The 17,411-nt window shown below is 40.3% G+C and overlaps 1 protein-coding gene across 3 annotated transcripts in view; it reads left to right on the top strand.

The window, feature by feature from the left end:
* The window catches only part of KCNMA1 (potassium calcium-activated channel subfamily M alpha 1), an 829,668-nt gene that overhangs the window by 522,083 nt on the left and 290,174 nt on the right, over window positions 1-17,411 (top strand). For all 3 annotated transcript variants that reach the window (XM_084845225.1, XM_084845223.1, XM_084845224.1), the window contains exons 6-7: window positions 11,315-11,390; window positions 16,961-17,036. In XM_084845225.1, coding sequence (XP_084701351.1) covers window positions 11,315-11,390; window positions 16,961-17,036 — 152 coding nt within the window. The remainder of the gene's footprint in view (window positions 1-11,314; window positions 11,391-16,960; window positions 17,037-17,411) is intronic.

The raw sequence follows: 17,411 nt of genomic DNA, 5'->3' as shown, positions 1-17,411 counted from the left end.
GATCCCCGTGTCTGGTATTCAAGAGAGTCTGCCTCTGAAAAAGGAGGTTTTACTTAGCTAGGATGGCAAATAGCCACTGATAGATATCTCTTACCTTTGCAGAGGGAAACAGATGTACTGCATAAACAATCACCTGAATTAGACCAGCTTTGGGGGGCTGGAATGACAGTTTTTATGTGAAAGCAGAGCTTAAGACCCCTTCATGGATCACTGCCTTGTTGTGGCGAAGGGGCTTGCGTAACTCAGTGAAGCCATAAGCTATGCCGTGCAGGGCCACCCAAGACGGACAGGTCATGGCAGAGAGTTCTGACAAAATGTGGTCCACTGGAGAAGGAAATGGCAACCCACTCCAGTATTCTTGCCAAGAAAACCCCATGGAACGTATCACAAGGCTAAAAGAGATGACGCCGGAAGATGAGCCCCTCAGGTCGGAAGGTGTCCAATATGCTACTGGGGAAGAGCAGAGGGTATTTCCAAGTAGCGCCAGAAAGAGTGAAGCGGCTGGGCCAAACCCGAAAGGACACTCAGCTGTGGATGTGTCTGGCGGTGAAAAGAAAATCCGATGCTGTAAAGAACAATATTGTTTAGGAACCTGGAATGTCAGATCAATGAATCAAGGTAAGCTGGAGGTGGTCAAACATGAGATGGCAAGATTGAACATCGACATCTTGGGAATCAGCGAACTCAAATGGACAGGCATGGGCGAATTTAATTCAGGTGACCATCATATCTACTATTGTGGGCAAGAATCCCTTAGAAGAAATGGAGTAGCACTCATAGTCAACAAAAGGGTGGGAAAAGCAGTACTGGGGTACAATCTTAAAAATGATAGAATGATCTCAGTACGAATCCAAGGCAAACCATTCAACATCACAGTAATTCAAGTCTATGCCCCAACCACTGAGGCCGAAGAAGCTGAGGTTGATCGGTTCTATGAAGATCTACAACACCTTCTAGAACTAACACCAAAAAAAGATGTCCTCTTCATCATAGGGGATTGGAATGCTAAAGTAGGAAGTCAAGAAATCACCGGGATAACAGGCAGGCATGGCCTTGGTGTACAAAATGAAGCAGGACAAAAGCTAATAGAGTTTTGCCAAGAGAACACGCTGATCATAGCAAACACTCTTTTCCAACAGCACAAGAGGCGACTCTACACATGGACGTCACCAGATGGTCAATATCGAAATCAGATTGATTATGTCCTTTGCAGCCAAAGATGGAGAAGCTCCATACAGTCAGTAAAAACAAGACCTGGAGCTGACTGTGGCTCAGATCATGAGCTGCTTCTTGCAAAATTTCGGCTTAAATTGAAGAACGTCGGGAAAACCACTAAACCGTTCAGGTATGACCTCAATCATATCCCTGATGAATATACAGTGGAGGTGAGGAATAGATTTCAGGGATTAGACCTGATAGACAGAGTGCCTGAGGAACTATGGACGGAGGTCCGTAACATTGTTCAGGAGGCAGCAACGAAATCCGTCCCAAAGAAAAAGAAATGCAAGAAAGCCAAGTGGCTGTCTGATGAGGCTTTACAAGTAGCTCACGAAAGAAGGGAAGCGAAAAGCAAGGGAGAAAGGGGAAGATATACCCAACTGAATGCAGAGTTCCAGAGAATAGCAAGGAGAGACAAGAAGGCCTTCTTAAATGAACAATGCAAAGAAATTGAGGAAAACAACAGAATGGGAAAGACTAGAGATCTCTTCAAGAAAATTGGAGATGTCAAGGGAACGTTTTGTGCAAAGACGGGCATGATAAAGGACAAAGAAGGCAGGGACCTAACAGAAGCAGATGAGATTAAGAAGAGGTGGCAAGAATACACAGAAGAACTATACAGGAAAGATCTGAATGTCCCTGATAGCCATGATAGTGCGGTCACTGAACTTGAGCCGGACATCCTCGAGAGTGAAGTGGGCCTTAGGAAGCATTAGTAACAACAAAGCTAGCGGAGATGACAGTATTCCAGCTGAGCTATTTAAAATCCTAAAAGATGATGCTGTTAAAGTGCTGCATTCAATATGCCAACAAATCTGGAACACTCAACAGTGGCCACAAGACTGGAAAAGGTCAGTTTACATTCCAATTCCAAAGAAGGGCAACGCCAAAGAGTGTTCAAACTACCGCACAATTGCGCTCATTTCACATGCCAGCAAGGTGATGCTCAAAATCCTACAAGCTAGGCTTCAGCAGTATGCGAACCGAGAACTACCGGAAGTACAAGCTGGGTTTCGAAGAGGCAGAGGAACTAGAGATCAAATCGCCAACATTCGCTGCATCATGGAGAAAGCAAGAGAATTCCAGAAAAACGTCTATTTCTGCTTCATTGACTATGCTAAAGCCTTTGATTGTGTGGATCACAACAAACTGTGGCAAATTCTTAAAGTGATGGGAGTACCAGACCACCTTACCTGTCTCCTGAGAAACCTGTACGAGGGTCAAGAAGCAACAGTAAGAACCAGACATGGAACAACCGATTGGTTCAAAATTGGGAAAGGAGTACGACAAGGCTGCATATTGTCACCCTGCTTATTTAACTTATATGCAGAGTACATCATGAGAAATGCCGGGTTGGATGAATCAGAGGTCGGAATTAAGATTGCTGGGAGAATTATCAACAACCTCCGATATGCAGACGATACCACCCTAATGGCAGAAAGCGAAGAGGATCTCAAGAGCCTCTTGTTGAGGGTGAAAGAGGAGAGTGCAAAAGCTGGTTTGAAACTCAACATTAAAAAAACTAAGATCATGTCATCTGGCCCTATCACTTCCTGGCATATAGAAGGGGAAGAAATGGAAGCAGTGACAGATTTTACTTTCTTGGGCTCCAAGATCACCACAGATGGTGACTGTAGCCATGAAATTAAAAGACGCTTGCTCCTTGGGAGGAAAGCTATGGCCAACCTAGACAGCATAGTAAGAAGCAGAGACATCACCTTGCCGACAAAGGTCCGTCTAATCAAAGCTATGGTTTTCCCAGTAGTAATGTATGGCTGTGAGAGCTGGACTATAAGGAAGGCTGAGCGCCGAAGAATTGATGCTTTCGAACTGTGGTGCTGGAGAAGACTCTTACGAGTCCCCTGGACTGCAAGGAGGTCAAATCAGTCCATCCTAAAGGAAATCAACCCTGACTGCTCATTGGAAGGACAGATACTGAAGCTGAAGCTCCAATATTTTGGCCACCTAATGCGAAGAGAAAACTCCCTGGAAAAGACCCTGATGCTGGGAAAGACTGAAGGCAAAAGGAGAAGGGGACGGCAGAGGATGAGATGGCTAGATAGCATCACGGATGCAATGAATATGAACTTGAGCACGCTCCGGGAGAGAGCGCAGGACAGGAAGGCCTGGCGTGCTATGGTCCATGGGGTCACGAAGAGTCGGACACGACTGAACGACTGAACAACAACAGAGCTTAAGAACGAACGCTGCATTTGAATTCATAATGGTTGTATAAGTCACAGCATCTGACAGCTGAGCTCTTTCTTCATGAAAGAGTAGGGGCCATTTAAAAATATTTTAATGATCATTTTCTTAACCTGAGCACACTAGGAGAGGCCTTCGCTGGAAGAAATACATTTGGGAATGTTGACTATCACAACCTACTGAATACTGCTTGTATGTAGCTACGGCTTGTTAAAGCTTAAAATATTTGATACTACAGTTGTCATTAACAGAGGATTAGAAAGTGCCCCCTCCCAATTCATAAGGACTAAATCCCTTAAGAGTTGGCTGATTATGTGACCTCTCTGCAGTACACAAGCTTTTATCTAACGCAGGACATGTAATGCTGCCAAAGGAACCATTTCCGTGACAACCAGATACATTTTGTGGCATTGTGGGTCTGTGGATCAATGCATCTCCTTTCTGTAGGAATGATAATCTGTTCTGTTTTCTCCAGCTGGGGAGGAAGTAGGTTGGAGGGGGTACAAAAGGAGCTTATATGGCAATATCCGGATAGGAGATGCCTTTTAAGCCTTGGTACGGCACAGATCAGAAGAGCATCTGTACAGCCAGTCCTTCCGTCTCTGCAATTTGGTCCCCATTTTGATGGTATTCTCTGTTTTTTAGAGAGTAGAAGTGATTATGGAATAGACATTTTAGATTTTTCTTCTTCTTCTGGTCACTTGTGTTTTTCTCCCCCACCCACCCCATGTCATTTCAAAATATTTTTCATATGATCTTAAATGCATGATCTGTCATTTTCCCAGTCCCTTCACAAGTTAGAAATTCCGAGCAAGAGAGACAGATTCTCAGCAGCCTCTCTCATTTTATGCAGATTCTGTTTTGGAGCTGGGAAATGCCTTACACTCAGGCAAACTTTGTCTAGACTTTGGGGGAACGCTTTTGTCAAAATTTGTTCCTTTTAAACTGTGAGGCTCTATTGTGATGATTCCCAGCAAGATTTTGGTTTATCACAACCCCACAGGGGGCACTCGTACAGAGACATATAAAACTACTCAGCGTCATAAGAAGTCTCATGGAGATTTATTCAAAAATGGGTACAGAGTCAAATCTGGGCATAGTATCCCTGAAAAGGAAGAGCAACGTACTTTTCGCCAGACCTTGGTGTCTTGTTACAGGGTTGGCTCCTACTGGGGTAAGGAACATCCAAAGAGTTCTTTGCTTCCTTGTCCTGTGTCATTTCATCTGTGGTTGAATGCATGGTGCTAAAGTTGTTGTTTTCCAAACTAGTTTTTTTTTAATAGTTGCAATTGCAGTGCTTTCGTATATATAGCTAGAGAAGTTTCCTTAAGCAAAGTTCTTTTTTTAGTAATGCTTCCCTAGATAGTTCTTATGTTTTTTGTAAAATAGAAGATAAGGTTTTATTGGGAGATTGGTTTTAATGGCAGAAGGAAAGGGGGCTTGATTAATATGTTTTAACAAGTGTAGGCCCACAAGAAAAAGACAATTCATTTGTTATACTGTTACATCCCTGTTCTTTGGTTTTTGGTTTACCATGAATTAAATACAGCATTCTTTTGATTTTAAATATTGTTTTTTTCACTTTAATGTTCTTTTGGGTCACTTTGTAAAACTTAAAACACAACATGACTGCATTTGCAAAATATTTTCATCCTTTTTCTTTGGTTGTATTACCTTTTTTTCCCCTGTTTGTTCCTTACGCTTTTGTTGTTATCGCATGTTTTAAAGCCCTCTTTTACACTTGTGTAAATGTTACATTAGCTACCTTTGGGGTCCTTGATGGACAGAAAGGCAAAGTAGATATACTTTTAATTAACTTATCGACTAAAAACTATTTAAAGCCTTTTAAATATTAACATCAGTGATCGTTGTTCTTCTTTTAAGACATCCAACAGACATTTGCAGATATTGTTCAGTTCTTCTAATACCTCCACTTGTCTTTTTATTAGTTCAGGCAATGCAGCCTTAAATCTAGGTGAGGAATTTTCAGTTTTGGTTCCCTACCCTGTCATCTCATTCTTTGCCTTCATCCACGCCCTCAAAATGATCAGCTTGCGTGGCATCCTTTTTTTTCCTTTAAAAAAAAATATAATACTGTCATTAATATATATTTCTTAATTTTTTTGTGATTCCTACCAGAAATATTTTTGAACACTCTTTTTGGAATACTCAATCAATCAATCAAAGTATTCTGATGTGCTTCTTCTGAACTGCCTCCCGTCCAGTTTGATCTATATTATACAATGGATATGATTACATCCCATTTTCATTTTATACACATGTCTGTATAGCCGACTTATTTAGATTGTTGTATTCTCTCTGGTCTTCTCTTTCTTTTGTGTTTTGTTTTTGAACCTTTTTGCTTTCCTTTTCCATCATTCCAAGCAAGTTTAGTTTTGTTCTTATAGATAGATAGATAGATGATATTTGATTTTAATATCTTCTTCTAAAGGGAGGACTGAGACTAAACCTTTTACTTTCTATTTAATAAAACTTCTGAGTTTTTTCAAATATCTCTAAAAATTGTTGCTAAATATCATTTGTCAACTTTTTGAATTCGCTTAATTTTCTGATAGTCCTGTTCTTTCAGATTTCCCCCAATAAATGGAATATGTCTACTAATTTTCCCAAGTATTGTGGAATGCAAACACTTTCATGCCCATAGAACGATAGATCTCTGATCTGTAACAGTTAGGGTAGCAATCCTAAGCATGCTTATTTGAGACCAAGTCCCATTGGATATTGGGATTCACTTCTAAGTCAACATGGAATCAGGCTACATGGCTGTTTTTAGATGAAACAATTAATTCCACATCTGAACCCAATCTGTGTTTGTTCTTTGGCTTATCAAACATTCTTGTTACCTCTCTCGTGCACCCTCCCTCCCTCCCTCATTCTCTCCTTCTTTCAACATTTTACTATTTCTCCCTCCTTCCTGTTTTTATCCATCCCACACTCTGGGTGCTTCCAGATGGATAGCTGTCAGCACTGTCAGTCAAAAGTCATTGTGCAGTTATTCCAACTTTTCCTCCTTAACAGATGTTTTGCGGAAAGAAAGAAGATAGAATAAGCAGTGGGAAAACACTGGAGGGTCACAAGTGGAAGATGATGTCAACACCTCACCCTCTAAAATTCTATGAATAGGGCAGGGGATAAATGTCTGGTCTGAAAGCACTGTGTCTCTCCTGTGTGTTTCTTGCTATTGTTTTTTCCCCATGTGAGCTGGAAGTCCAGAAATATGGTATGCTATATATGCTGTTCCTTTTCCTGCCATAGTGGACCCATTATACCCCTCTTTTTAACTTGTATGTCTGAGGGTCAAACCACATGTTAAAGAGGTAGCTAGCAGTTATGTCTCCCCTCCCCCCCCTTTTTTTACTCAAAACTAAGCATAGGCGACCAGATTGGGAGCCTAATGTGGGGCCAGGGGGCTTTAATCATGCCCCCCCCCACTGCAGCTCTGATCTGGATTGGTCTGTCACACCTGTAATTTTCATTGCCCCAAAGTGATCCATGTAAACATGTGGATCACTTTCAGGCAATGTAAATTACAAGTGAAGGGCGGCACCCCCCGTCTGGATCAAAAATGCAGTGGAGGGAATGGGTGAAAAAGCCCTGCCCTCTCTCCTCTTGCCAGGGTCCCAATACAGATCAGGTCCCCTACACTTACTTTTGCATAAAACAGAAAAAAGCTACATCTTTAACATGTAATTTTGCCATGAGTCCTTTTTTCTGTGCAGTGGGCTTGTTTCTAACTGCTTGGAACCATGCAACAAAGCTATGCATGGTTACTTGAGAATAAGTGTCAATGAACTCATCGACACTTACTTCCAAATAAATATGTATATTGTTTCCACATTTCTCCCAACACACTTTTATTACTTATCTTTCCAAGGTCTGTAGAGTTTGTAGTAGAGGAGCCTTGTTGTACACTGAATTGATGCTCTTTTTTATTCACAGAACTGTTCTTAACTTTTTATATTGTACCATACACGATTCTTAAATCAGCTTTTTTTTTCTTCATAGTTCATTGGTGTCTTTTCTTGGTCTTCCACTTCCTGGGGACCAGACATTTGCCTTGGTTCAAAAGGAGAGGCTGGAATAGTTTTTGACTGCAGGATTGGACCCCCATCTGGCAGGCAGAAACCTTGGTGTATTTCCCCTCCGCTCTTAAGTGGGAAGTGGGGGCTCTAGTAAAAGCTTGCCGGGGTGTGTGTGTTCCAGAGCTGTGTGGTATGGGGGGGGCATGAGCCTGTGTTCTCAGGTTCCTCATTCCTCTCAAAGGACCTGTACAGGTGAATGTAATAAGTTAAGATTCAAAATAAATTTTCTCACTGCGCTTCCCAGCATTCAGAGATATCTTACCATTAGTCTCAGATTGGATAGAATGAAGATACTCTTTTCTGCTTTGGAGATAAGTAACAATGTTTAAAAATAATGGAATTATTTAATTCTTAATATTCAATGCTAGTTAATAAGTATTGGCCTTTTGTAGAGTGCTTTAGCTTGCTTAAGCTGCTTCTGACATGCTGCGTTTGTAATCAGGGAAATGTGAGAAGGAAAAGGGTTAACCCCCCTACCCTGTTGCACACACCTGCTTTATTTAATAATGTGGGACAACAGATCATGGATCTCCTGCCATGTTGTTCCATTGCACCTTCTGCTTGGAGTTCTTGATTTTTTTTTAAAGCCCTTTAAAACATTGAGCCACAAAACAGTTTCATCTCTGGGAATTTTCTCTTTCATATTTTGATTATTCTATCCAGGAATTGCCTTGCTTTGAGATTTAAAGATTTAGGCTGCGTTGCCTCCTGTTGTGTTGACTAATCCTGTCAGAAACATGAATCTAGCAGAATGGATTGTACTGTAACAGGCTACAATCATCACATTTGTTGTCTCCTTCTTTATCTTCTTCATTATCTTCTTCAGGATATTTCAGACTGTCCATGACCTAAGTTATGGTGCTGGCTTTTCACAAAGTTCAAGAAAAAGAAAAAAAAAAGAAAAGAAATTGTTTTTTGATACCTCAAGCACTAACCATATTTGGCTGCACCTCAAATGCTTTGGCATCCATTCACAGAGGCATTTCCCAATGTACATGCCAAACCTTCCCTTTCTATATAAGAGAATAAGTATGAAACAGGCAAGTTCAAGCTGTGTACAAATGTAACATTAAAACACGTCTCTACAGGGTTCCCCCTTCCCCCATGGGTTTTCTCCCACCTTTGCTGTGTAAAGGAAAGGCATACGCACCAGCAATTACAATACTGATTTGGTCGTAAATGTTGACCCTCCCTGATTCCTGGGTGGGCTGTGTGCTCTGCAGTTCATGATATCTGAAAGGGATAGTGAATTGGAGGCAACTAGGGATGGATGAATCTGTCCATTTTGGTTTCTCTCAACTTTACAGTTTTCCATTCTTAACTTTGTTTTGTCTCATTTCCAAATCAGACTGGGTTATTAAAAAAGACATTTGCATGAAAATTGACACGCTTTTTTTGTGCATTTTCCTAATGCACACATTTTTGTATGCAGTTTTGCCTAATGAACACATTGTTGCAAGCAATTTCCCCTAATATAATGCATTTTTCAACACTAATGAATATATGCAGTAGGTATGCATGTTTCCGTAATATACAAATTTTTTGATTCAAGAACTCCATTGCAAAATTCAGAGAAGTGTGACTTTGAAAGGATAACTGAATTTCTGGTGCATATAAGTTTGGAATTGTGAAAAGAGGTATATTCACATTAAAATGTGAATTGAACAGATTTCTCCTGCATCCCTCGGGCCAGCCACTTCAGTTCTGTCCAAATCCATATTTAGAATGTTGTAAATAGTTTCAATTGCTCTATCTAAAAGAGGAAGTTATAGAGCAAGAAGATATACATGAAAGAGCAGCTAAGGACACAATCATATCCATGTTTAGATGGGAAAAAAATCCTACAGTTCCCAGGATGCTGGCTCGGGAATGCTGGGAGTTATCAGGCCTTTTTCTGTCTGATGTTTTCCATTTTTATTGTTTCTATCTAGTATGTTAAAAATGGTAAATTCTATATTACTTTTATTACAATAAAATTTACCTTCTTTTCATAAGGCATATTCATTTAGATGGCAGTAATTGGAACTGGTATAAACAAGCACAACAGCAATAAAGTGTATTTAAAAAAAATCAAACAGCCAATTTGAATGTTCTGAGCACATTCAGTTTTTAATCAAGCCAATTTTCGTGTAAGATTATTTCTTACCAGAATCCCTTTCATCCATACAATTAAAAGAGACATTCATTGCAGTGAAATAAATTATTCAGTGTTAAAAAAAGAAGTTAAGCAACCCTACTGAGAACATCCAGCAAACCATGAGCATGCCTAGTGTAATTCTTTAGATCCCACCCATTATTTCCTAGATGCATTTAAGTGTTATCTAAAAAAAGGTTGCAGTATGTTCCTTTTCCCTAATGGGAGTACTCTGTTCAGGGCTCCAGACAGCCTTGAACACAAGGCTTTTAGTGTAGTGCTGTTCAGGCCTCTTATTGGGGGATGTTTGAGGATGGCGGTGGGGGTGGGGGGTGGTACCTTCTTTTCTTATCTCCATACCCTCCTTCCTAAAGCCTTCCGATGCTGTGATATGTAGTGCTAGAGGGCAAATATGGCAGGTTGACAGGTGGGAACCTGAACATTTCTTTGCTATATAGTGGGAGGGATGTCTTGAAACAACCCTGTATAGTGAAGGGATGGAAGGTTTTTTACCTCATGGCACTCATCCCCCAACCCTAATCCTCCCCCTCTCCAGGATACTTAATATAAACTATTAGAGTCTTGAGCAGGCCAGTTCCTTCTTCCCCCACCCTGCTCTGCCACCTTTGCAACAGACACCTCAATATTCCATATGTTCTGGAAGTTCACAGGTCCATGTATTGAGTACCTAGTGAATCCCCAAGTATGTAGGAACTAATACTTTATTTTTGTATTCGGCCTGTTTTGTTTCCAAACACATACTGAACTTTTACTACAATGAATTATGATAATATTAAAATAATAATAATAATAATGTGTTATGAGTTTACCCAAAAGGTACATTGAGTACATAACTATGTAGTGTTCTGTATATACTGCACAAAGACAAATTTGTCCTCTAAAATTTCCTTCTTTTATAAGCTGTATGTTTATAATACCCTATGTACCTTTACTCCCATGAGAGAGATTTGCAGCAGAATTGTTTCCTATCACCATAAGTCTCCCTTAATAATTTAAGCCTTTAATCTTTTACAGTATTTCTCTGTCTATAGGGCTGCTATCCATGCAATCTGAATTCAATAACAACAACAACAACATTAAAAGAAATGTAATTTCTTAGACAAATAGCATTGGTGTTAAAAAATGGTATTATACCTGAACCTTTACTGAATTAGCCCACAGTTTATTAGTAACCCATCAGAATTTAAAGAGTTTGTTGTGTTAATGCAGAGCATTTCAATAAAATATTTTACGTCATATAGAATTATCATCTTAATCACACATATGTACTGTCTGGTTCTCTTTAAAATCAGGTTATCTGATCTCTTGCACACAATCACTCATTTTTCAGGAAGCTTTGAGAAGGAGTTGTGAGCTTTTAGGAATATATCTCAGAAGTATAGCTCTCCTGTCCGTGCATTTTATAATTAACGTAATATATTAAAACTAAGTGTTTGAATGGTGCATAGTTACTTCTCTGGAAAGAAATTATATTTCTCTGAAAAGAACTGGCTAAGGTTTGGGGATGATCAATATGGAGCAACATTTCAAAGGTATTTGTTATTCACCACGTTAATCACTTTTGATTTCACAGCTGACTTTGGAAGTTATATAGGGATAAAAATCGAATTCCCTCCTCTCTTTTGAATTACAGGTTTAAGATTTTTACGAGCTCTTAGGCTGATACAGTTCTCGGAAATTTTGCAGTTTCTGAATATCCTTAAAACAAGGTAAGGCATTAATGCATGTTTTTGACCTTTTTGCATAGTAGCTAATTTCACAGTTTCTTGGGATATTGAAAGGACAAGATTTAGACTTCTGTTTGATTACGTCCGATTTGCAAACGTGAGCAAAGGTTCTACTTGAATTTCCTCTGCTGCTGTTGCTATTCAGGAAATGACTAATTAATGACCTTATCCAGTACAGCACTTCTGGGAATCAACCTCAGCTTTAGAAATTGTCTTTTTCCCACCTGATAGAAAATCTAGGGATTTGCAGTGCAGTCCTATTCATGTTTTCTCAGAAGGGGCTTACTCTCAGTTAAGTGTGCATAGGACCACATTCTTAATAAATGTGACAGTTAATTGCACTTGGAGAGCTCCTATGTGCTCAGCTCTGTGTATACCATTATTTATCACACAGCTTGACTACTAGTTCTCCCTTGCTAAACTCAGCCCATGTGTCCTGTTGATGGTAATCATTGATTGGTTAATTGCTTGATACACTTTTGAAATTGAAAAGCAAATAACAGCAAGTATAGGTTGAAAACTATGTGACATCACCCATATTTCCACATTTACAAGGCACATTTTGTTCATTCCGTAAACCAATAATGCAGTATAACTCCAAAGTCCTAAAGGTTTGCTCAGTGTGTGTTTGTTGCAATTGTTTAAAAATCTTTGCCACTGAATTCTTTCAAATAAGCTTTGACAAACATGTTTTACTTTGCATTCTTCAGTAGACAGTTTCTCAGAGCTCTGACTGAAATATATACCTTAGAGTGCAATCCTGTGGCTGCTAGACAGCAGCTAGATGGCCATAGGTTTGTTCGGTTTCTGGAAACTGACGTCAGAACCTGAGCTCCAAGGTCGGTTCCTGGAGAACCGCCTCCCCGCTCCCTCTCCTGCCGCCTCATAGGCAGCATGGATCATCCTCAGGCTCTGGGCTTATAAGAGCAGCACAGAGCAGGGCAAAAGGGGGCGTTCCCAGGGGCAGGGTGTGCAGACGTGCCAGTATGGCGCTTCCTATGTGTCGTCTGGCCTCCCATCCCACACTTTGACGTCCTGCGACTAGACAGCCGAAATCGGCCATCCAGCTTCTAATGCAAGGCAGATGGAATGCAGAGGAGAGGAATCCCCTCTGCGCGCCGCTCATCCCACTGTGCATTGTATAGGCAGTCACCTCTGAGTCCAGAGGTGGCTGCCTATTCCAATAGGATTGCGCCCTCAGTTTCTCCTATGTTTGTCTTAACCTCCCTTACCGTAGGTAAGGTTGCCAGGTTACAATCTGAAGATTGTTGTTATACCTTTAAATTCCTTGTGGGAGAGTCAGAAGCCACCCATTTCCTCTTGTCTTTTAATCTCCCCCTCCAATGCCTACCTGCAGCACACCTAGAGTCCTGCTTGGGGAGGGGGGAGACAAAAGGACCATGATCAGGGACAGCAGGTAGGAGGAGCTATGATTGTTAAGTTTACCAGTTCATCAGAAATTTAAAATTATAGTAACAATTTTCAGATTGCAACCTATGGTAAAAAATTGTGAATTATATGAGTTATGCACATAGTTGAACATTTGTTTTCTAACACTGATCTAATTGGATTTATTAGGCACAAACGCCATTCAGAAGCCTCCAACGTGTTGCTGGATAAACAAAGAGCTTATCTGAAAGATTGTCACTTATTTCCTCATTCAAAGTAGAGCTGTAGAAAGGGATATGTGATAATGGTGCCTAGCAGACAAGAGCAAGGAGAAGGCCAGGACATTTTAATAGATCCTTCCTTTTGTTTTATAGATCATCTTCTCAAGAATGAGTGCTAAAAACTGGTGTGGAACTCAACTACCGCCAAAATGTTGGTGGAATAAGCTCCATCAACTCTGAACCTTACCTTGATAGTTCTGGCAGCCCCCTTATCAAAACACACAGAGTTTTCATTGAATCTGCTTCATGTCAATCCGGAATGTTCTCACTGTTTTCTTTCTACAGCAATGAGCTTTCCATGTAGCCTTGTAATATATGTATTCCTACAATATTTTAGAATACAGGTCACATGAAAAATATGTGCACCTATTTAGTGGTCTGCAAAACAGCCACAAGTCCAAACAGACTGAGAGACCACAAGAATTATTCATTTCAATGGGAAGCATGTGTCTCTAATGTATGCCTGTTGGTTTCTTTCTTCTTCTTCTTTTTAAATAGTAAGGGGACACAAAGTTTAGGATGTAGCCATTTGAATAGCCCTGCTACCCCTGGTTTTGACAGCAGTATGATCTGATGTGTAGAGGTTGTTGGAACTTACACATACATCTGCCAGTGGCAAACCAGCATTGTAGAGATGGGGCAGGGAAATGCAGAGCATAATGACATCCATACACAAGGAAAAGTGTGCTATACATTATGGAGGGGGAAAGGGAACTGTACATGGGGCTGCCGTTTTCAGCATCAGCTATGTGTTTCTTATCCTGAGTAGTTCCGCTCATAAGGAACTACTGCAAGGTGGCACATTCAAAACTTGGTGACATTAAAGTGTGTGATCCCCACCACCGCATTTCGATACTCTTAAAGTGAGTGAATGATTGAGTGTTAAATAACCATGGACTTCCTTTCACAGAGAAAGACAGTGCACATAATGGAAAGCATAACAGGGGTGGGGGAAAGCTTCTTTCTCCTCTTCCTGCATTTCACTTTAGATAACTGCCTACATGTTGCTGTTTTGTAGCATGTTAAGTCAAAGTGAGGGAGAAGCTGATGAAGCTTGATGAAGGGCTTGGACCGTTGGGACAAATGTTTCTCATTCATGCAATCTGTGCAAGAGCCATTCATAATGCTATGATGTTCAGAAAATCAGCTATAATATTCTGCACATTGAAAGAGCATATTAATAACTGGTAGATGGACTTTATGTAATTATCTGAACATTGGAAGAAATGTTTAATATTTCTTTAGCAGATCCTTCAGAGATAAAAGAGCCTCAATATAACTATTCATGGTCAGATAATTGATGTACATATGGGAAGCCTGCTTCAGTGCCCATATGTCCCCTAACTGGAACTGGGCAAGGAACTGTTGACAACATCCTAATAATGCACCAGTTGCTAGAAAAAATGTATTACTTAGTTGAAGTTAATACAGGTACCTTTGAAATAATATATATACACATATGGAATTATATATATTTACACAGATGTTCTTCAGGGGCAGTCATTTCCTTCATATCTTAACTTACGAAGCTGAATCAAGTGAACCAACTTAAACTGATTATTTCCCCCTCTCCGCTGATTTAAATGAGGTTTCAGTAAAATTTCAGGGGCTTAGACTGGGCTCAGTCAGAACTGGGTATTGCACAGATGTCTCAAAGAGCAGGAAAATGTTGATGACTAATCCATCTATATTTAGAACCCTGGCTGAAAAGACAAAGGCATCTCATATATGGACAGGAAACAGTTCTGCATAAACATGCAAGACATCAATTATAGCAAAAAGAGCCATTGAAATGTTTTCTGAATGCCAGTCAACTATTGCCCATTCAAAAGCTCTTTCCATGAATCAGAAATACTTCTGCAATGGGGAAGTGCACGAATGTCTGAAACACAGGGTTGGTTCACAAATTAATGTTCATAATTTTAGTAACTGCAATATCAAGTAGTGATTTTTGCATGTGTGAATCAGGCATTCCAGAACTTTCATATTGCTTTACATCACAGAGACCATGGTTTTCAATGGAGTCTGTGATTTACATAGGTGCTTAAACTGGCCCCAGTAATATTGAGCTCAAGGTTATTGAGCTCAAACATACAGAAAGGATTATTGTCCAAAGTGTATGTGTATGATAGTAGAGCAGAGGTAACTAAACAAAAGTGGGAAAGAGAATTTAACATAACAGTCTTGAAGGAGCAATGGAATTATTTCTGTTCAAAAATTTCTAGGAGTGTACTAAATGTGACTTCTAGAGAAAACCTATAAAATAATGTATATGTGGTATTCTACACCAGCCAGGATCTGTAGGATATTCCCAGGGATAACAAAAGGGTGTTGGAGATGTAATTGTAGAGGAACCTTTGCCCATATATGATGGCATTGTAATCCTGTTAAAGAATATTGGAAGAAGATAATAAACAGCATCAGATAATTTTACAGGCTATGAGTTGCAATTAACCCCAACAGCTATAATCTTGGGTGATTAAAGTTCAGATCCCTAGGGATCCAGTGCTGATGGTGAGTTATATGTTAATAGCTGTAAGAATCCTCCTAGCAAAGCTTGGTGATCAACAGCCACACTGTCTCTGGTACAATGGAAAAGGAAGTTTTGGACTGCTATGATGATGAATAAAATAAGTTATAAGTTGCTATGGGAGGGATGAATGCACTCCATTTAGACTGTCTAAAAAAGTTGGATACCATTTTTCAATTATTAGAATAGGTTCCAGCCAGGTGATTTAGCAACTATAGATATACTCTACAGGTGTTAAGTTGAAGTAGTGTAATTGTCTTGAATTATTGTATTGGAAAACAAAATAAAAATTTTATATAATGTAAAAAAAACCACACACACAAGGCTATATAGGGCTAAATCCAATGTTACATAAGTGGACTTCTGCTCTCACAATAGACATTTCTTTTCCCCCCACAGACCCTCACACATCCCCTAAATCTGCTCCAGAGGGTTCCCCAATCCAGGGGGCTACAGGGGGGAGCAGAAATTCATTCCACAAGTGGTGAAGGACACCATTGGATACAACCCATAATAGGGAGTGCTCATAGCATCCAATTTAAACTAAATATGCTGTGTCTTTGTTTAGAGTAGGGATGGACAACTGCTAGCCAGAAGGCCACATCCTCCCCACCCCTAAGCCATTTTATCTGGCCCCAGATTTTAATCAAAGTTTGGTAGAAGGTTTCCTGCAGTTTCTCTTGCAAGGATAACATAGAAAAGTTTTCAAGCTGTTAAAGATGGAGATTATCCGATGTTTTATCTCTCTTTGGATTTTGTATGTATGATGATGTTTGTTCCAGAACTGTGAAGACCTCATAGCACTAAATTTATTTTGGAACCTGGCCACTCTGTGGCAAAATGCAGTTCCAGCCCCTCTGGACCACAGTCTGGAAGAAAACACATACAGAGAGCGCAAGGGGGGGTCATGCCGCAGTAAAGCTTAAAGGACTAACAGCGATGCCAGCTTTTATGAACTGAAGCCTGCTTTATGCACCTGATGAAGTGTTAGCCTTAGTTGGCAGATGCATACACACCCAGATGTGGGGTCAGGGCGGGGTGGGGGGTGGCAAGGCATTCAGTTGGAACCAATGTAGATTTTCTCAGACATTTGAGCTATTTCCTGTTTGGGGCACATGGTTTGTTCAGTCACTGGGGCATCAGCCCTGTGAAATGGTGGATCTGTTTTTACAAACATGATTCTTCAACACAGAGAAGTAAGCTAGCAGTTCTAGGGTCAAGTGATCTCCAAGAGAGGAGAGTGAGGCTTGTATTGGAGTCAGATCTTGAAAGGGCTAGACAACGCTGAACTAAAAGGAAGCTCTGAGAATGTCTTGTTTGTTTCTCCCCCACCTTGCTTTATTTTAAACCAGTAATTCCATCAAGTTGGTGAATCTGTGCTCAATATTTATTAGCACATGGCTGACAGCGGCTGGATTTATACATTTGGTAAGTATACTTTGAAAACGCTTATTTGGGGGTGTTCAGAGATCAGCTACTGCTGATGCCATTTACCTGAACCTTGGCTTTTCCAGGCTAATGCAATGACACAGCTATAGAATGAGGTCTTTTAAAAAGCATCATGGAGCCGTTTGACCATTTCTGTGGCACCAAGGGCATGCTACTGGTTGTCCAGCACAATGTAAAGGAGAGCCATGTTTCTCCAGGCATGTGGTGGCCAGATGCCAAGGAGCCACAGCCACCTGCAGATTCTGAATGCATCTCCACTGCATTCCTCCAAATATTTTCAGGAATATTTGGCCTCTGTATCTTTTCCCTCTCAGGGATAAAAGCTGCTTCAAGGGGCAATTGAGCAAACAGCAT

The sequence above is a fragment of the Heloderma suspectum genome, chromosome 3, assembly GCF_057233095.1.
Source record: "Heloderma suspectum isolate Gila_16-S chromosome 3, 16-S_ref, whole genome shotgun sequence".
NCBI classification, from domain to species: domain Eukaryota; kingdom Metazoa; phylum Chordata; class Lepidosauria; order Squamata; family Helodermatidae; genus Heloderma; species Heloderma suspectum.
The sequence above is the reverse complement of the archived record's forward strand: the minus strand, read 5'-3'. Positions and strand labels throughout refer to the sequence as shown.